Source organism: Prinia subflava, chromosome 8 (genome assembly GCF_021018805.1).
Source record: "Prinia subflava isolate CZ2003 ecotype Zambia chromosome 8, Cam_Psub_1.2, whole genome shotgun sequence".
NCBI lineage: Eukaryota > Metazoa > Chordata > Aves > Passeriformes > Cisticolidae > Prinia > Prinia subflava.
The window spans coordinates 11,478,236-11,499,386 of NC_086254.1; the positions used below are offsets into that span (position 1 = coordinate 11,478,236).

General features: G+C 40.6%; 1 protein-coding gene across 3 annotated transcripts in view; it reads right to left on the reverse strand.

Moving 5' to 3' along the window:
- The window catches only part of RANBP3 (RAN binding protein 3), a 56,991-nt gene that overhangs the window by 34,002 nt on the left and 1,838 nt on the right, over positions 1–21,151 (reverse strand). For 2 of the 3 annotated variants that reach the window (XM_063403018.1, XM_063403017.1), the window contains exons 2-3: positions 10,319–10,374; positions 885–1,088 (exon numbers count right to left, since the gene is read on the reverse strand). In XM_063403018.1, the coding sequence (XP_063259088.1) occupies positions 885–1,088; positions 10,319–10,374 (260 nt within the window). The remainder of the gene's footprint in view (positions 1–884; positions 1,089–10,318; positions 10,375–21,151) is intronic. The other variant, XM_063403020.1, reaches the window with a different exon arrangement.

Below are 21,151 nucleotides of genomic sequence, written 5' to 3' on the forward strand. Positions count from 1 at the left end.
AACAGTTTGAACACTGGGAGGTGTTTAATCTACAGCTATTATCACCTTGTCATGACAATCCATTCAGTACTGTGTTTACTTCAAATAGCCGATTCTTGGACAAAAAACTCCAAACCAACCAGTGCAAGAAAAGGGTGCAGGTATTGGTTGAAGGAGTCTTAACAAAGATCTAGAAAGAGCACATTGCTAGGATGTGATGTCAGAATGTGAACAGTGACACTTGTACCAACAAAACATGGTTCACCAACCAGAAAGATTAGGAACACTTAAAAGTTGCTCTGAAAGACTGTACGATAGCAGTCATATAGTCATCCAGACTTTCAGAAAAGATTTTGCTACGTCACCAGTAGAAAAATCAAATTATGAGCACTAACAGCTTTTCCACAAGATACTGATTTCCTCTCCACTCCAAACACCCAAATTCAAAACTCTGCTATGATGCTTGGTGCTTTTAATCTATTAAATACCTTATGGGTTGGCATATCTTGTGGAAGCAGTATTAGCTGCTCACTTTGTCAGGCTGCAGCATTATAGCACATAGAGGGAACGAAGAGCTTCTAACTGCTTGAAGCAAATCCCTCAAATATAGACCTGCTTTCTCACTTATTTAGAAGTGCTCTTACCCTTAGCAAATACACAGTTTACACCTTAAACTTTAAAATACATGAGGTATCTTCTACAATTACACTACTAGGAAGACTCACAAAATTTCATTTCTTCTAATTGGAACGAGGGTTTAGAGAGGATTAACACTTGAGATCAAAGAACTAGACAGACTGTGATTTGCACTACCTACACTGAACAGTAAGGGATTCAACCTAGTGGAAGGGACTTTTTTCTCCAATCCCCTCAGCAGCAGAAGTACTTCGTAGGTTGACACTTACCCCTGCCAGTTCTTGTTGAATAGGAGCAAGCTGGGCTTCAGAAGCGGGACTCAGGGTAGCACTGACTGAGGCCACAGCAGGAGCAGGGTACTCAGAGTCGCACTCACCAGCTGGTTCTATGTGACCCAGACCATGGTAGTGGGGCTCAACCTCTCCCTGGGGGTCCTCGCCTGTATCCGACAAAGCTTTTTGCTCTGCAGGGGACTGTGAGCAGAAAAGACAATGTCCCTTCAATGCAAGGCTGCAACATGAGAGATGGGTCGTCCTAGTGAGAGGATCCATTTTTAAATTTCACTGTTTTTACAGTATGGCAGAAGGAGCTGCTTGTTGCTGGGAGACCAATTAAAATACAGAAACTCTGTAACAGAACCTGCTGATGGAATAAGTTTCCCTCCCTGTGAAAAGCCTCAGTTGGATCAAATGCACTCTTTCAAAAGTTACCAAAATCATCTGTGTCCCCAGCAAAGAGGATTTTGCCAGCTACAGTCTTGTTGGGGTTTAACCGCTCCCCTCTCTCAAGGACTAAAGGACAGCTTATAGCTTTTGCTTGCAGATGCAAAAATAAGAATTAGACAATTACTCTACGTAAGTGTCTATCACTGCCTCTTCAGCCCACTTTTGAGGGAGGTGAGGTTGGGTATAAAATTCTCACAGAAATTAATTATTTTAACATTTCACACAAGACACAGGATCCTTTCATATTCACATGACGGTGAATTATCTGAAAAGCAACACCAAGGCTTTTCTTCATACATTAGCAAGCTTCAATCTATTTAAAGGAGGGAGGTGACAAGATAACTAGTGCATCCTAATGGGATTCGGTATTTGCAGAACTTCTGACACAGACTTTTCATTCCATCATATCATTTAACGCTGCACACCCCTGCTTGTACAACAAGTTAGCATTATCATATTCTGTACACATCTGAAGAATGAAAAAAGTTAAAAAGGCTTTGAGCAGAAACAACTGTATTGTGATTAAGGACTAAGTAACAGCCCATGGATAACATGCAGGCCAAAGATGTGTTCCCACTTGCAATCTGTGGGCTGAGCTTCCCTGCAACTTATGATGAAGTACCTGAAGAATTAAGCAGTAAGGAAAAGATGGCACTCAAAAGCACATAACATTGACTTGCTCCCAGAAAACACTTGGTAGAACAAAGACTAAAAATGCCCATCATTGCCCAGGTCCATGCAAGAAAGTAAGCAAAAGCCTCAAAAATAAACAGCAGCACTTAACATCTAAACAGCCAAGTTCTTCAAGTAACCCTTGTCCTGTCATGGTAACAAAAGCCAGCAATACATGAAATTTTATTATGCAAGAAATTACTATAATTAAGGCTCAAAATAGTCAAAATATATTTATGGGGATAATACTATGGATATCAGGTAAAAGTTCAGGTTGTCAGGTTTTTGTACTGTCAAAGTTACCTAATATTTTAATATTGTTAATAACAGAGCCTAACACCAACTTAAAACCCCACAGAATGAGAAGAGAAAAAAACATTTTTTTCGCCTAACATTTAATAAAATCTAGCAGTCTAGCAACCTATCCTTACCTTTTCATCTGGGAATAACAGCAGGAAAAGGCTACCTGGAACTGGACATAGGACTTACAATATATGTTAAAAAAAAAAAAAAAAAAGTGCCTTACCAGAAATTTACACTGACTTCTAAGTACAGTTCAAAAAATGCCAACAATGAAGAGGAGGCAAGAAGATTCAATACACACTTGTGCTAAGCACTTAAAATTAGAAATTATAATATTGACACAGTTATGAATATTCTAAAGTAGGCTACGTAAACATCTAACAGATTTTAATAACTCTTGTAATACTTGAAATACTTGGTGTCAAGCATTTCAAAAAGTGAAAATAAGCATAAATCTGATTTCTATCCTAAGGCTGTAATATCCGCTTCAAGACCCACAAAAGAAACAAGCAAAAATAATAATTGCAAATCACCACTTCTATGAAGAAAAAGCTGAATTCATGATAAGAATTTCATGGCGAATATATAAATACATAAAAAAATATAAAATTATATTAGAAAAGACATATTAATCAAAAACTACTGTAAGTTTCAGAATTTTGTGAATAGTATGTGGTTTAAGTCATGGAAGACAAGATCAACAAAGAACTCAAGGATTTATCAAACCAGAACTGCACCGGGCAGAAGTTTGTACAGTTGTTCTCCTATAAGCATATCCAAAGGAAACTGCAAACTCTTAATTTTAATCCTTAGTCATGCATACTATTGAAAGTGTTTCCTAGTCTCTTAGCTTCATGAATTCTGATCTAAGCTCTTTCTGGAAGTTTTTGGAGCTGGTGAACAGTCTCCACTCTCTTCCTTTTTACTGGAATTTGTCTGAGACATGTGTCCCTCCTTGAGCCTCCTCTTCTCTACAGAAAACATTCCTTGTAAAATACAGTTCTAGGGAGAAGTTGATAGAAACCTGTTCCTGTCTCTTAAGCACTACAGCAAAGATCAAGGAGAGATGAATAATGTTAGGAAGCCACCTACACAAATTCACCTTGCTCAGCCAGATCAAACAACTTCTATTTTATTAAAACTAAAAATAACACACCCAGACTAAATACATCTAAGTCTGTTTGGAGATTTGGCTTCTTCTGCATTGCAGAAAATAAGGAGAGATATGAAGGAATACTTAAAAGCTAAGACTCGCATGATACTAGTCACCAAATATAGGCAAGGAAATGATATTCTTTTTCAATAAAGACTGGCACAAGCACTCTTAGACCAGCTTTTCCTCTCAATTATAAGTTGAGCTATTTGCAACTCCTTTCCTTATTCTCCTCACTCTAGCACCTCAATCCAATAGCCTAAAAAGACTACTTTCAGTATATCTTTTCACATTTTTACCTGCTTAGAGCCAAGGACAACTCTTGCCTAGATGCCTAACAGCCTTTGACTTCATCAGCCTCTGTATATTCCTCCAAGCTTTTACCTGCAGGACTGTTGGTCCAAATACCTTCATGACAGTTCTTTTAAGTACAGCATATAATTAATTAATACAGCATATAATATAACTAATATATTCACAATTACTAACACTTAAGCATAAATTTTAACTCCTTAAGTATACTATGAACTTACAGTACAGTTCCACTGGGTATCTTAACAAAGTCTCTTGGCAGACATGCCAACAAAGTTGAGACAGACTGGGAAAGGGAATGCTTTGCCTCTCCAGACACGAATTACTTCATTCACAGTTCTCTCTGCCACTGTTGTAAATCTGTAAGTCATGGCCACAGCATGAAGAACTTTTCTAGTTATCCACCTCCACCAACCACTAAAACCTAAGCATTTCCAAATACCACTGCATCAAAGCAGGACTTCAACTAACCCCTACTTTACGTATCTTTAAAAAAAAAAAAATAGCTAATGATTTTGCTCTCCAAGCTACCTGGGAATGCCAACTTCTAATCACCTACATCACTTTTACAACTCCACACCTAGTTTTAAAACTCCATAGTTAAGACTGTGATGACAGTTAGAACAATTTAATGACATAACCCCTTATACACTCCAGAACCTTTGCATTTAGGTCCCAGCTACCCCTTAAACTCATTGTACTGCTTCGGTATGAAAAATGACTCAAGTATCACACAACTTACCTTCTTTCAGAGTCAATCTTAAAAGATCACCACTATCAGTTTACATATGCAAAGCAGCACACTGATCAAAACTAGTTATACAACAAACTAGAAATAAAGTGCTCTTTTCTATATTCTACCAATACCCCAGACTGCTGGAAGAAGAGGACAAGGTACAAGCTACATCATAAACAATGGCATTTTCGAGTGCAAAAATTTTGTAAGTCTGAGCAGAGAATCTATCTTTTTCTATATTTGTGACTAGGGACGTCAATGATCCTATATGATGACAATCAGTAACAACCAGATTACGATTGTTCACACTGGCAGAACAAATGACACTACTTTGAAAACATTTTTGGACAAAGTGTTCCTTCATACTACTACTGATTAAATTTGTTTGAGCTAATATACTTGCTTAAAAAAGTGTAAATCCAAAAACGACAGAATACTTTCACCTCAGAAATGAATGTTAAAAGTTAACTTCAGAAAATTATTTAAAGTAACTAATGGCCAGAAACTTGTCATGAAATGGTTTCATAGCAGAAGCTAGAATCAGTTTCAGAGCAGGAACACCAGACAAAGAAGCGTTTAATATAAAGCACAGATGTAAGTTGTATCCATCAATTTAAATATCTAATTCAGATCTCACCAGTTTGAGCCTTAAGCTGATGCAATTTTCCAACAGATGTCAGCACTAGAAACTCTGCTTAACATGAATAGCAGTGCTACTATTCAGGTATTTGCAAGATTATATTTCACACATTGTAAAAACAGTTCTTAAATAGTTAAGGAGACACGAAAATCATGAAAATGCCGACTCACTCATATTTAGTAACTACCAACTTGACATCCACTATTGATTGACATCTAAATTGAAAACAAGGGCAGACTAATACTGTCTTTTTGTAAAAGAAAACTCAATCCTCCTTACGGAAAGTAAAATTAAAGGCTAGCATTATGAACACCATGCACTTTTTGTCTCCTCTAAATAAACAAGTCAAATTGCAAGTTCTGATGTTTTATTCAAGTGTATACATCCTTAGCTGAAAGATGCAGTCAATAAATTAATTTCCAAACTAGTATGACCTTTGTCATAGAACACGATGAATATTTTCCGATTTCTAGTGGAGAAAAAGATCATAAACCCATAGAATTGCTCAGGTTGGAAAACTCCAGGATCAGAGTCCAGTCATTCTCTCAGCACTGTCAAGTCCACCGCTAACCCATGTCCCCAAATGCCACATCCACTCAGCTTTTAAATCCCTGTAGGCATGGGGACTCCACCCCTGTCCTGGGCACCTGTGATGGGGCTGAATAGCCCTTTCAGTGAAGAAGTTCCCTATATCCAACCTAAACCACACCAGCACAACTTGAGGTAATTTCCTCTCATCCTGTTCCTTGTTCCCTCCTAGCAGAGCTTGACCCCCCCCCTGGCTCCACCCTTCTGTCAGAGAGTTGTAGAGTGAGAAGGTCTCCCCTGAGCCCTCCCCAGCTCCCTCAGCCGCTTCTTATCAGCCTTGTGCTCCAGACCATTCCCCAGCCCTGTTCCCTTCTCTGGACATGCTCCACCTCTTCAATGACTTTCTTGTCATGAGGAGCCTAAAACTGAACCTAGAATTTGAAATGCCTCAGCAGTGCCTAGCACAGGGGACAGTCACTGCCCTGGTCCTGCTGACCACACCATTGCTGGTACAGGCCAGGTGCCACTGGCCTTTTTGGCCACCTGGGCACACCTGAGCTCATGTTTAGCTGCTGTTGACCAGGACCACCAGGTCCCTTCTCCACCAGGCAGCTTTCCAGCCACTCTGCTCCAAGCCTCAAGTGTTTCATGGTGTTGGTATGATTCAAATGTCAGACACCTTCCAAGCACAAACTTAAGATTTCTAGAAAATGAAGACTGTTAAATTTGATAGTAGACACTACTGTTAGTTCCAGAAAAGTCAGTAAGACCACTGAATTGTATCAACCCATCTGCACTAAGAAGATGTGCAGATGCTGAAATGAAATAATTCTGCTCAGTATGTCCAGGTTCATGTGGAAAAACACTAGGCAAACATATAAACAACCATCACAGACAGTTAACTGAATACACAATGCAATGCTTTTTCCTCCCCCTCAGCTTACTGTCAGTCTGCTGTGTCAGCACTATAAAGCCTCCAGTAACACTTTTGCTTACTGAAAAAATGTTGGAGTCCATGTTTCCATGGATCCTCCACCGAGAGTGAGAAGTACAGAGATTGAATTAAAACCTTTAGAAAAATTAGAATATATAAAAGAATATATTTATAATATATAAAATATATATTAGATACATAAAGTAGAAATCTAACCCTTAGCTTTAAGTTTTACATGCCCTAAGTCATACTTGTCAGTGTAGAAGGACACAGCTTCAGGCCTAGTGATATAGACACAAAAAAAATAGAGTACTGTTTATAATTTTTAATATGAATTTTATGTACAAGGTAGAAACTTATGCTAGTAAGATAGAGTTTTACGTTAATAGATATGCTATGTGCGTATGTTTTGACGCTGATTTTCGAGTTTTACGAACTTTAGAATTGTACCTAGATTGGCTAGTGTGTAGATAAAAAATATGAATATGCATTTTGTAATTTGGGATAAAAAGCCTCTGTGTCAGTCGGTCAGTGGATTGACTGATTGATCAATCCAATCTATCGATCCAACTTCCACCTCCTGCAGCCTGAGGAAGGAGCCTTGCTAGGGAGCCAAATGGGATTCTAAAGGTATCATCTATTGTTGCCTGGGATGTGGGCCCTGGGGTCCCGTCCCTTCCCCCTACGAGGGTGCGGGACCCCGGGACCCCTCCTTGCCCCTGCAATCCTGTCCCTTCCCTTTCCCCCTGCGGTGTCTGCCCCGGAACTCTGTTTGGGGCTGCTGGGGAGTCTGCGAGGGTCCGGGACCCCGGAACCTCCTTCCTGTCTCTGCAACCGGGAACTGCAAGGGTTTGCAACCCCCGGGACCCCTCCTTGTCCCTGCGGCCCTGTGTTCGGGAACTCTGCCGAGTTGGGGACCCCCCCCCATTGCCACTGTGATCCTCGCAGCCGGGACCCCTGTCTGGGATCTGTGATCTTGTGATCCCTTTCTGTTATTGTGACCGCACGGGTGGAAAATCCTGCTTGGGGTCAGATGGGAGGTTGATTTACCTAGAGGCTGCGATGTCAGATTTATGCTTTACTTACAGTCTTACTAGAGTTTTGCTTGTTAGGAATTCTATGCTTTGTTTGTTGTTTCATTAGAGTTTTGTGTGTCAAGATTTCTATGTTTTGGTTATTGTTTTATTTGGACTTTGCTTGTTTATGTTTATAACTGATCGCATTGTAAGACCGCTCTTAGAACTCTCGCACCTTCAGATACATGCTTTGTGAATAAACCACTCTAAATGTGTGCTGTAAGACCTTATAAAGACTTTATACCCGTAAAACAACCTCGGCAAAAAAAGTTACTTGACCAGACATTTTGCTAAATTAAAATTGTAATTTACATTGAGAAATTACATATTCAAGTAGTGTGTTGCTTGACAACTATTTTGCAGTTACTTTTGGATTTTCTTTGAAACACTGCTCTAGAAAAACTCTGTTTACGGGATTTCCCTATTAACTTTAATAAAGATGGCTTTTTGTGGCAGACAATGCACTTAACCAAGCACCTTTTACAGAAACAGTAACAGAGTTTACCCTTCTTGGAAACACTATTAAGTCTTTCTGAAAATACAGTGAAAGATCTCAACCAGTATGTAACCTGAGGCACTTTTCCTTAATAAAGTTGATTAAAGATGGCCTGAATGCTAGGTTCTGATATATACAGCATAGATTAAGTGGCTGTTACTTTGGGCTCACAGCATCAGGTTCTGACTACACTGCTATTGTATCTATACTACAAAAAACAACGACTGGCACAAGCAACAAACTCTTAATTTAATCAAACTGCAAGAAGCACAGCACTGATGATTCTACAAGTCCTTCTCTGCAGTGTCATATATACTACAATAAAAGCTACTGAAATTATTAATCACTCCCCCTTCCCCTTTAAAAAAATCCTACATCTCCATGGAATACACAGTTTAGCATAAGCATTTATGTCTGTTACTACTTTGAAAATTGGCAACTAACTGACAGATGCCACTACTAGGCTCTCTGATCTGTTTCAAGGAACAGGTCCTGTTCCCCACCCAACTCAGACTTACTCCATGCCCAAAGCAACAGTGGCTCGCCTCAAGGACACCACCACCACCACCACCACTTGGCACTTAGATCAATTTATAACTTATCTCTAACTCCTGTGCCTTCAAGCTGCCCAGGAATCCACAGACTCTCCACCCAACAAAGCCAGACTTTCTGTCTGTGCCGAGGCAGAAGCAGTCCTGAATACAGCAGCCTGCTCAGCACCACCTCAGCATCCTCAGAGGCAGCTGGGCAGATTAAATAACAGATCTCCCTTCCTAGATCCTCTCCATCAGCCACAAAATACATTATGCCTTTAATTAATATATTTTTTACAAATATTTTGTGGAGACCTATTAGAGTGCAACAGATCTGTCTCAGCGCAATGCTGAGCACATCAGGAGCTTGCACAGCTTAATGCTGAAGGCATGCAGTGTGCAGGCCTCTGGAAGGGTGCAGAAGCAAAGGTACAACATGAAGGAACTTGAGAGTACAAGAACTGCTGTCTTGGCATGTAAGGACCAACCTAGCAAAAAAGGACACAGGACGATGTCACTCTGACTGGATTGCACACTGCTATGATCATCGCTAGAGTAAAGAACACCTGCAGAGAACACTCATCATGATGCAACTTGGAAGGGACTTCAGAACAGTCTAAGCAACAGTGGGTGATTGGGAACTGTTTCCTAAAAGGAAACATGACCAAAATTGGTAGTGCAAACACTACCACTCCCTTCATTCCCAGGTATATGTAAACAGTCACTGTAAAAAATGTAATTAAACGAATGCCTTGAAAGTACTTACTCTCTGGCAGATTTAATTTGATCAGCTAATATTAGGAGGACAGCAGACTTAAATCCTTTCCAAGTGGAGAAACTTATTTCATCCTCCTGCTGAGGAATATGTCTACTGAACTTGTGAGAAAGCTTGAGTCTGGTACTTACTCCATGTACTTACTCCAAACCAAAGAAAAGCTATCAACTGAAAAGTGGTTCCATATTTAAATTCAAACATTTCTGACTCTACAGATGACAAAACAATCCAGTGATCCAACAGAAAGTGTATCATACACTTCTCTTGGTTCCTGCCATCTTCAAAAGAAACAAGAGTAACCTTGATTTTCCCCCCCCATAAATCTTAATAGCTTTTACTAATAGAAAGAATTAAATACCATACTGACATGACGGAACAGAATTACCATTTCCGAAGGTAACTAGACACTTCACTAACCAAATATATGAGACATTTAAATACACTGAGGTAAAAAGCAATAATCTAGACCAGTTTGCTTTGCTTTATCTTAAAACTGTTATCAGAAAAACAAATTTTGTAGCTTTGTCATACAACTCAAGTGTCAGCACTCCTCTGCCACGTGTTCAAGATACACCTTCACCATACTTTTTCTTCCATATTGGTCCATTTTCTGTCTGAAGAGCTACATGTATTGTGAAACCACCATACATCTTCCCACTTCTAGCCCTTCAGTACCTGCTTGCCCTATGCTCATTAATGATGTTAATGCTCTATTACCCATCTTCAGCTTCACAGCAATATAGACAAAAGGCTGATCACCATGGAAGGAAGGAGTCAGGGCTAAGAACAAAACAAAACAAAAGTATCAGTATCTCCTTACCTTCTGTGCTTTATCCTTCTGAAATACAAAGACAGGTGGAGCAATGGCAGGTTTTTCTGTAAAAAGAGAAATCATTGGGGTTTTTGCCGATCATATTCATATTCGACTATCATGAAAATGTTACGTTCTGTGATGCTTTTACCAACAATGAAACCCTAAGCTGGTTAAATCTGTTACACACATTCTTTCTACCCGTTCCTGGTAAGAGATGTTTATAAGGGCTTGATCTTCAAAAGTAAAAAGGAGTGTTTTAAGGCAAACAACACAAATAATATCTGAAAGCCATTTGTGTTTCCCCTCCATATCACTTTCAAGTTAGTACTTGTACCGTAGCTTTGTATATCAGAAGGAAAAGACCTTTTGCTGTTCAGCAGTTCACTAGCTGAACAGATGCTTTTCCTTCCCCATTGTCAGGCACTAATGAAAAGGGAGTTTGTTGTACACCTCCACATACCCCTTTCTTAAAGGTCACCTAACACTGACATTTGATTACACTTGTACTTCATTATCATTGAAAACTTTAAATAGGTCCTAAATCAGTATCTGTGGATCTAAAATTCAAACCAGATATATTACATATTACAGAGGAACCAGTGTTTTCTGCATAATTTAGGAGCACAAGTGCTTTCATCTTAAAGCTCTGAATCAAATACTAGCAGGATGCTATTTTCTAAATAAGTACATCAGCATCTAGTCTACAATAATAGAAATAATGTCTAGAATGAGTGGGTATTTCCACTGTCCTTTGAGATTTCACAGCTAACTCAGTGTCCTGAATAACAAAAGTATATATACAAAAGGAGAGTGTGCATTATAAAACAGAGGTAAGAATTCCTGAGAGTTTAACAAACTGATGCACCTTGTGTGTGAGTTATATTTGAAGAGAAGCTGCACACATACTATGCAGTCAGCAGCCCTCCTGTATATTTGTAGGGCTAAAGATGAATACACTATTTCAGTCTGTCTTTCAGTATGAAAAATGGGATTTAAGGAGAGCTTCCTATTTGGCTAATTGCAAAGAAATTCCACCTTTGCAGATATCTAGTCTTATAAAGAAGTCTAGACATCTAAGAAAATTTAAAATTTTAAAACTTTCAGAGCTTGAAAGGCTAGCATAAGAAAAGGAAATACAAAGCTGTCAAGAAGAATTACCTTGCACCAAGATAAAAAGAATAGTATCACAAAATCTTCCATAAATCAGTTGCAGCATCAGAAAAGTACTTAGATCACCATATAAGGAAAAAGATGAAATTGTCAATTTGGGAACTGCTAGTGTTAGATCAGTTTGGCTGAAAAAGTGAAACTTTAGTGACATACACAAAATTATTACCAGAACTGTGCATTTTAATTATGAGGGTAGAAGAGCCTCTTTCTACTTTTCTGTGGATCTAACTCCAAGGGGTAACTGAGCAAAACCAAAAAACACTGCAAGATTGATGTTGCAAGACTAGCGTAACTTGTTTTACAAACAGCAAAATGAATCAAGAAATTAAACTACCTATGACATCATTTTGCCTGCTCTTTTTTTCCCTTTTTTTTTAAAGTTCATCTATCCATCAAATACTGCTGAATTTTAAAAATGCTTGTTGGTTTAGCATGGATGCTAAAAACCAATTTGTGATCTTCTTTGAAACTGGCAACGGGATTAACCAATTAAATACAGGTGTACACCTCTAGGCTGAAACTCAGGAGGATTTTGGGAAGCCAAAATCTTCCTCCGGGGAGCCACCAGGTAACATCGCGGGCAGCAGCGGCGACGGGCTTAGACGCCGCAGCCCCCCTGGGCAGCCAAGCCAGACCCGGCTGGGTCTCCGGGAGCCGCTGCCCGCGGGGCCAGTGGCCCGGCTGACTGAGCCTCCTTTTCTCCCCGGGTGCTGGCGGGGTAGAGGGGAAGTTTCAGCCCGGCAGTGCCGGCCGCGTGCTGGGGGCCAGGGCGGAGCGGGGCAGGCCACGGCTGGGCCCGACAGCAGCTGGCAGTGAGGAAGGGGAGCTTGCCGACTCTGATGGCATCTCCGAGCTGGGCTACCTTGGATGAGACTGAGCGGTGGAAAGAAGAGACATTCACTAGTCAGGCCCCTCTGAATTTCTTCAGCCCGAGCTCTCTTCCCCCATCCCAGGGGGGCTTTTGAAAATCCTGGGGGCTACAGCCCAGCAGAGAGCACATGACCACCGCAGGCCTGGGCAAGTTTTAACTCTTTCCTGCCAGCAGCTGGAACTTCCAGAGCACTGCCCCTTCCCGAAGCGAGTACAAAGTGATTGAACTACAAAGAGACACAGCATGAAACTGAAGGCAGTGAAGAGGGAGTGAAAAGACTATTGGGACAAAGGCGGAGGAGTGGCCTAATCTGGCTGGACGTCTCTAGTAAACTATGGACTATTTTTCCTGTAACGTATAAATGCTGTTGGGGGGCTCTAGTTGAAAGGGATATGAAGCTCTTCACTTCTAGGGAAAAGGAGATCTCTAGTTTTTGAGATTAAGATGATTTTGGAGATGGAAGAAGAGAATCTTTGTTTTATACTAGAAGAGGCATCCTTAAACAGGACCTCTAATAAGCAGATATGGCCCATATGCAATGTGGGGAAAACTGCTATTGGGAGGGACTTCACAAAGGCAGGTTCCTGGGCGACTGTCTTTGTGAGAGTTGAGACCCACAAGAGAACTGTTCTATGTTGTCAGTGGGGAATCTCCATAGAAGTTCTGAGAGAGACTCCTTTCTAAAAGAACTGATGAAAGGTTATTTTAAAATGATGAAACTGACTGAAAATTATAGGGTTTTTCTCTTTATGTTGTATGTCAGAAAGTGAACCGTTGGTGGGGAATGGCAGTGCTTTGAAAGCTTTCATTTTAATTCTCATTTTTTAATTTTTCCTTCTTTTGGAGTGTGTTAATAAATCTATTTTATCTTTAAGTTAGGCCTGTTTTGTCTTCTTCCTCATAATCCTGTCTCATAGCAGGAAAATATTTAGACCACTACACTAAATTTAGGAAACAGAATTCGGCGAACCTGAAACCACAACAAAATGCTTATTAATAAGAGCAATGCACACAATCCATTTCAGAAGTGAAAACAATACAGACCCTTAAATGTAATACCTGTCCCAAAAACCAGAGTGTGTTGAAACAAGCCAGGGATCCATTTTCATTCCCTTGGCCTAGGTATAACCTGCCTGCGGGAGGCTTCACTGAGACAATGGCCAAGCTTTTAACCCTTGACTTCAAAGTGACAGTTATTTCTTAATACCATGTGGAATATTTTAGTGCTCATTAGTGCTAGTGCTACTGCTACAGCGAGCATGCCCTCTGCCAAACCAATCAATAGGGAGATCTACCAGAATGTGGGACTTGATTGTCATGCACATCTTACAAGAGACTCCTGCAGCAAATTCCCCAAAAGACCAAGGAGAAGTGAACAAAAAACCTACTTGTCTGTCTAGTGCATAGTAAAGGACTGAAGTACTAAGAGAGAAGAAAGCAAAGAAAAAGATCCAACAACAATGCAGAGTGCAGAGAAAAGCATGGGTGAAAGATGGGATGGGTAGCCAGAGAAATTGATGCAAAGTAACACAACAAAATAGGAGATGGAGTCCAGTGATTGAAAACTGAGCACTCAGGAAAAAAGAAATAGATGAAAGAACAAAGAACAAAAGAGAGTGAAAAAACTCCAATTATTTGAGACTGTGTCCAGCTATGACAAGTAAGAATGGCAAAAGGATCTAATAAAGCAAACTATGGCCAGGCCTGTTAGTCAACCTGAAAAAGAGAACACTGGTGCAACCTTTGATAGTCTTCGTCCACTGAAGCAACACAGTCATCCAGTACTGAAGGTCCAAGAATCTCACTACTGCTTTTGCTGACTGCAAGACCAACTGACAGGGCCAGGAATGACAATGAGGTAACAGGCACTCACAGCTAACAACTGTACCAGTGCCTACTCAGGAACAGACACAGAGAACACTTGTTGTGTCCTTTCTGAAGTCTGCAACAAGACTGCAGTGTTGGAAACATCTCCCTAATTCTAGCCCAAGGCAAGAAGGATCACTAGATTGCCTAATCGGACCACCTTCACTAAATACTGCATATTCTTCTAAGCCTTATTTAAATTTTGGGTAAACGTTTTCATTGAAGGCATCAAAAGCAAAGTATTACTGCCCTCAATCATACATTTTTGTACTTGGTAAAAAATTCTAGTGTCAAATTTCTCACTGAAACATCCAACTCCAGCTTTTGGTTCCTATTTCTAGTTGTTTTTAAATGCATTTACATAGAGCTCTCTAGCATTTAATGTTTTTCATACAAAAGCACTTACACATAGCATGTTCCAACCAACTGATGAACCCCCATACCAGGTTTTATTTTTGCAAATCAGAAATTCGTATGTTAGGTAGTTCTTCATTTTTTTTCCAGTCAAGTGCTGGTCCAAGACAAGAATTCCAGTGTTATTTGTACTAGCCAACCTCTGGACCAGACAGTAATGTTCTTGAGCATGCTTTTGTTTCAGCAGGGTATCTGAAGGATGACCTATGGTAAAATGGATCTGGCAGGTCCAGTAAACTGTCGGCAACTTAAAAAGAAAATAAAGCATGATCTATAAAGGAAAAAACCTTCGAACTTCAGGTAGAATGCTTATAAGAGAACATGAGATCTTCACCAAGAAATGAGCAGTCAGAGCACATAGTTCTTAAAAACTGAGTATTAAACTTGGGTTTTTTTCTTCAGAGAAGAAACCAGAAACAAAATAAAGATCTGGAGAAATGTCAATTTTCTAACCAAGTCAGTCTTGATAAAGGTATTCAGATAAAGTCCAAGCATGTAAGAAGGAAAGCAAAACTTCAATAATTAGCATCAGAGACAGTACCTCTCCAATCTCAAGATCTGGAACCATACAAACCTGAATGGTTTTAGGCTGTCAGATCAAATTGAATCCACAACTAAAAACCAACTGAATCCACAGAACTCCTTCCTGCAGTTTACTCACTTTGCAGATATTTCAACCTGCATAAATGACTACAAAAACCTCAAGAGCTGGATTTCACAGGCTAAATTTCTTTAACATATTTTACCATCAAGTCATTAACTATCAATAAATGCCCTATGTGCTGTCAGAAAAACATGTACTATTAAACCTGTTGAACTTCCTTCACAAGATGGGGAAATCAGAATGCAGAAACAGAAAATACTACCTCCATAGCTCATGCAGAGACACCATCTTCAAATCATATATACTATTTACTATGAGATTTTTAACCTAGGACTGTCAGAGGAAGTGGCTAAGCCACTCTTCATTCAATGAGAAGTCGTGGCCATCTGAGGAAGTTCCCAGTGACTGGAAAAGAGGAAACATAACCCCCATTTACAAAAAGGGAGAAAAGGCAGACTTGGGGCACTGCAGGCTGGCCAGCCTTACTTCTGCACCTGGCAAGATCGTGAAGCAGACCCTCCTGGAAACTGTGCTAAGGCACATGGAAAATAAGGTGGTCATTGGTGAGAGCCAACATAGCTTCACTTAGAGCAAATCATACCTGACAAATTTAGTTCTATGATTTGGTGGACAAGGGAAGACCAACTGAGATTCTATGTAGAGTTGTGCAAAACATTTGACACTGTCCCAAAGGAGATCCTTGTCTCTAAATTGGACAGATGGACCATTCCCTGGATAAGGAATTTGCTTGTGGCTGCACTCAAGAGTTGCAGTCAATAGCTCAGTGTCCAAGTAGAGACCAAATGTGGGACCAGCACTGCTTAGTATCTCTGCTGTTGACATGAACAGTGGGATTGAGGGCACCCACAAGAAATCTGCCAATGACACCAAGCTATGTGGTGTGGCTGATATGCTGGAGAGAAGGGATGCCACCCGGTCAGGCTGGAGTGGGACTGTGCAAACCTTATGAATGTCTACAAGGTCAAGTGCAATTCCTGCATGTGTGACAGGGCAATCCCAAGCACAAACACAGGCTGAGGGGAGAATGGATTGAGAAAAGGCCTGGGGAGGACTTGTGGGAGCAGATAAGAAGCTCAACGTGCCCTGACCACAGGCAGTGACCCCAGAACCCCCCCTGTGCTGAGCTGAGCCCCCAACACGAGCAGCAGAGGAGAGGGAGAATTCTGCCCCTCTGCCCCACTCAGGTGAGACCCCACCTGCAGAGCTGCCCCAGCCCTGGGGAACAACAGCAGCAGGACGTGGAGCTGCTGCAGCCAGTGCAGAGGAGGCCACAGAGATGCTCTGACAGCTGGAGCCCCTGTGTTCTGGGGACAGGCTGGGAATGCTCACCTGGAGAAGAAAAGGCTCTGGAGAGACCTTAGAGCCTGTTACAGGACCTAAAGGGGCTCCACAGGAGAGGGACCTTGGACAAGGAGGAACGGCTTCCCACTGACAGAGGGTAAATTTAGATGAGATATTAGGAAGAAATGCTTCCCTGCAAGGGTGGTGAGGCCCTGGCACAGGTTGCTTCACAGACCTGTGGACAGAATCCCTGGCAACATCCATGACACAGCAGTGACAAGGACCAAAAATGCAGTCACCTTTACTGCTGAGCCCACTGTGCCTCTACCATGAGGATACAGTATAAATCAGGTTGGAGGTCTCTAGTCAGATCTCCTGCTTCAAGTAAGGCCAGTTAGGATATCAGGCCAGATAAATCAGGTTATCTAGCCTGTTAACATCCAAGGATGGAGGCTGAGCAGCCTCCCAAGGTAATCTCCTCTCCACTGCTTGACTGTCCTTATGGTGAAAAAAAACCTACTACCACAACAAAAACCCAACCTCTCCCCTATTTCCAGTCTGAACATCTCATTCCACCTCTCTCACCTTTTGTCTTTGTCGACATACACTGCTTTGATGGGCCTGGGTCTGTCTCTGTAATAACATCCTCACAGACCCTGATAAGCTCCAGATATGCCTCTCTGAAGACTTCTTTCCTCTAGGCAGAACACACAGTCTCCTCACAGGACATGCAACCCAGATCACCAAATATCTTGATGATTCATGTCAACCTTTAAATTTTAGAAGGAGCCATGTCATGAAAACAACTTTCAAGACCCCACCAGATCTGCTTAACATTATTAAGCTGAGAATTTATTTTAAAAGCTAAGAACTACAATGTTTCAAAACTTTTCTTTTTAAATATACTCCAAATTACATTTAGAAATAGAAGAGCACTTGATTACATGGAAAACTACATGAGGTGAGGGGGAAAAAACCTACAGTGCAACTTCTTGGCAAGCAACTCCTTGCTTTGGTTTCAAGAAGCACTTTTCGACACCACAGAAGCACACAAGTTGGGAATAGCTACTCCAACTGTAATTCTTTGTAATGCATCACCTGAGATAAAAAGTGTACCTGTGAACAATGGATGAGTGTTAAAAAGAAGAGCAATCAGGCTGTTAACTGACTGAAAGTACTCGGAGTAATAATTTATCACTTGTGAAACACTTACCTTAAGAGTCAAGAAAATAGAAGTTCAGAATTAGGTTTAATTATGCTTATTGAAACATTGCAGGCCACAAAAAATGTTCTTGGGGATTTTTTCACCATTTACATTACAAAGAGCAGAATAATCATGCTAAATGTAACATATGAAGAGATACAGACAATTTGTAGCACTATAAAATTCAAAAGGTGTTGATAACAACACAAGATTCTCTTTCAATAGCTAACAAGAGATTCAAAGCAAAGAGCAAGCTGCCACTAAGAGCTTATCTGCAGAACGACCTCCACAAGCAAAATCCAGCCATACCTCATGTTAGAAAGAAGGAAGAACACAACTGGATAATTTATGGCCGAACTTCATAAGTGATGTCTTGCTGAATAGAACTGACATGGTGAAAAGATACTTCTGCAAATGTTACAAGTCAGTAAAGAAAAAAGTAGCTTATTCTCATATGAGAGGAAAGAAAAAGCCATGAGGCAGGCCAACTATTTTGCAATGTAGACAAAATATACATAAAGAATTTTAAAAAGTGTTAACAAGAAGTATTAAAGCATTTAGATAGTCCTGTCTTGTCAATTAAATAGGTCTTTATGGTGTCTGGACGTGAATTATTAGAACATGTAAGTCAGCCTAACTTTGCACCCACTAATCCTTCTGAAATCACCATGGGGAAAAAAAATCTTGTTTCTGGAGTCTGCAGACAGAGTCAGTGGTGAATGCCACACTTTCCCTCAAAGTAACAGCAGACCTTCCTCTGTCCAAAAGCTACTGTGAGACAAGCAGAATAAACAAGCAGGGCAACCCCCAAACCCTTGCACCCCCCCGCACCACCAAAACAGCACAGAAGCAGTGTCAGCATCCTACAACTCTGGTAAAGAAATGATACTGATTAGTCTGAAAGGAACTACTTCAGTTTGCTCACCTTCTGTACATTTCATAAAATCATAAAATATGCTGAGTTGGAAGGGACCCATTAGGAACATTGAGTCCAGCACCTGACACTGCACAGGGCACCCAGAAAAGGCCACCATGTGACAGAGCATTGTCCAAAACACTTCTTGAACTCAGGATTGGTTCTGTGACCACTGAGAAGTCTTAGGTGCTCAATCTCCCCCTGGGTGAAAAACCTTTCTCTGGTATCCAAGCTAAACCTCCCGACTCAGCTTCATGCTGTTTCTTCAAGCTCTGTCATTGGTCACAAGAGTGTAGAGACTGGTACCTGCCCCTCATCAGCAGGTTTAACACTCCCCTCATAAGGAAGCTGAAGACTGCATTGAGGTCTCCCTTCAGTCTCCCTTTCTGCAGGCTGATCACACCAAGTGCCCTCAGCAGCTCCTCACACAGCTTCTCCTCTAGACCCTTCCCCATCCTTGTTGCCCTTCTCTGGACACTGTCTATTAGCTTAATTTCTTTTTTACACTGTGGTGCCCAAAAGTGCCCCCAGAACTCAAGGTGAGGCTGCCCCAGTGCAGAGCAGAGGCACAATCCCCTCCCTTGCCCAGCTGTGCCTGATGTCCTTCCAGGACATGGTTGGCCCTCCTGGCTCAGATCCAACTTGCCATCCACCAGAACCCCCAGGTCCCTTTCTGCATGACTGCTCTCTAGTCTCTAATTAACTTCAGGTTGTTACATACAGTAAACCTGTTATGATTGTGAACAGCAATTTCATAAAGTAAGTTGCGGACACCTCCTGAAAGGGAAATGTGAACACATCCATCAAATTTTAGCCCTGAGAAAAATCTGTATCACCTTTCAACCATTGAAAAGATAAAGTAATTCATTCCCCACACACGGGGATCCCATTGTCTTAAAAGTGCAGCTTCAGCAGTAAGTTACAGACAAACAAATTAGTAGTTGTGTATTAGCTACAAGTTAATGAGAAATGCATTCAGGTTCCCATAAATATTTAGGACTGGCAGGAAGGTGCTACTTCTCTTTGGTATTCTAGCTGGATTGTCTTAAAAGTAACACTTTACACATGTGGCAGTGAAATACCAAAGACTTCTAAGAAAGTTTCTAAGAACATTCAGTAACTACTTTATACATTAGTACCAATAACAATTGTGCTTACCAGTCTAAAATCCTGGTTTTTAATAGTCACCCTCACAATGACAGTCCCCAAAACCTTTATCACAATGTCACTAAATCCTTGCAGCAAAGTTGGTCAAACTTCACACAGTTAGGGAGACCTTCCTCTCTCTTTTCTTCATTACCTCCACACTTAATCAGCTCATCTCCCCCCATGTCAGGCAATGCCAAGACCAAGATCTGTTCCTAGGAAATTTCACAGTACAAACTTTGGAAAGTGGCACTAAGACCACCTCATCTTTTAGCCCCCTTCTATGCAGTACAGGATCCTCTTAAACCAACAACCTTCTGTCAAGATACAGTTGGTCATCACTCCAATATTAAGATAGGGGAGCAGTTTCACCTACTCATTAGAAACAAAGGAAAGATGAGTGGATCAAAAAGATTTGAGGAACAATAAAAATTTAAAAAATGAAGTAATTATTAGAGGAAATGCTTGTAGCTTTGAAGAAATGCATTACAGAAAGATCATCCATTAAAATAGTTCAAAATTGGTAAAAGGGTTACATGGAGGCAGTACTGACAGCTCAGCAGTGATTTAAGACATTTAGTTGTCTAAGAGATATCAGAACCTAGAAGGTAAAGATAACTAATATACTGTTGGAAACAGAAACACCAATCAGTGAATTGAAAGACAGGTGTCATGGTAAAAGTTACCGGTTAAAAGAGCTTTGTATTAATAAGATGAAAGGACACAGGCAGCATGAATCTCAGGACTTTTCAAGGCCAGGAAAAGGTCTGTTGCAGTAATCAAACAGGTAAGAAATCTTGAGTTTCACCTGCATGAACAGATAATAAAAGCTACTGTTTAAACATGCCAAACAAAAACAGACTGCAAGAATGACTGAAACCTCATTCTAGGTACTTGTGTCTACTATGTGCCAAAGAATAATTAGCTTCACACCTCACAACGAAGTATGATTGAGACAGCACTGTTGTACAGATCAATCAAGATTAAGGAATGTTAAGAACTTTGCTGTAATCACACCTTGTGAACATGAACACTGAGCTACCAAATGTTATAAACAATAGAAGACCAATAGGAAGCAGAAGGTCATAGAATTATCAGTACCAAAATAGTTACTTGACATATTTAGATGAAAATACCTGGGCACAAGGAAGTAAAGCATTCACCTAAACAATCGAAAAAATAAAACGGATGTGTTTAAGAATGAGGAGAAAATAGTGACCTGAGAAGATCCTTGCCATGACAGAGACTGAAAATAAGCCAAGTAGAAAGACTACGGAATTCTCAGAGTTTCAGCAGAAAGATGCAAATTCTGGAAAGTGCATGTATTTTCACTGTTATACAAAGAA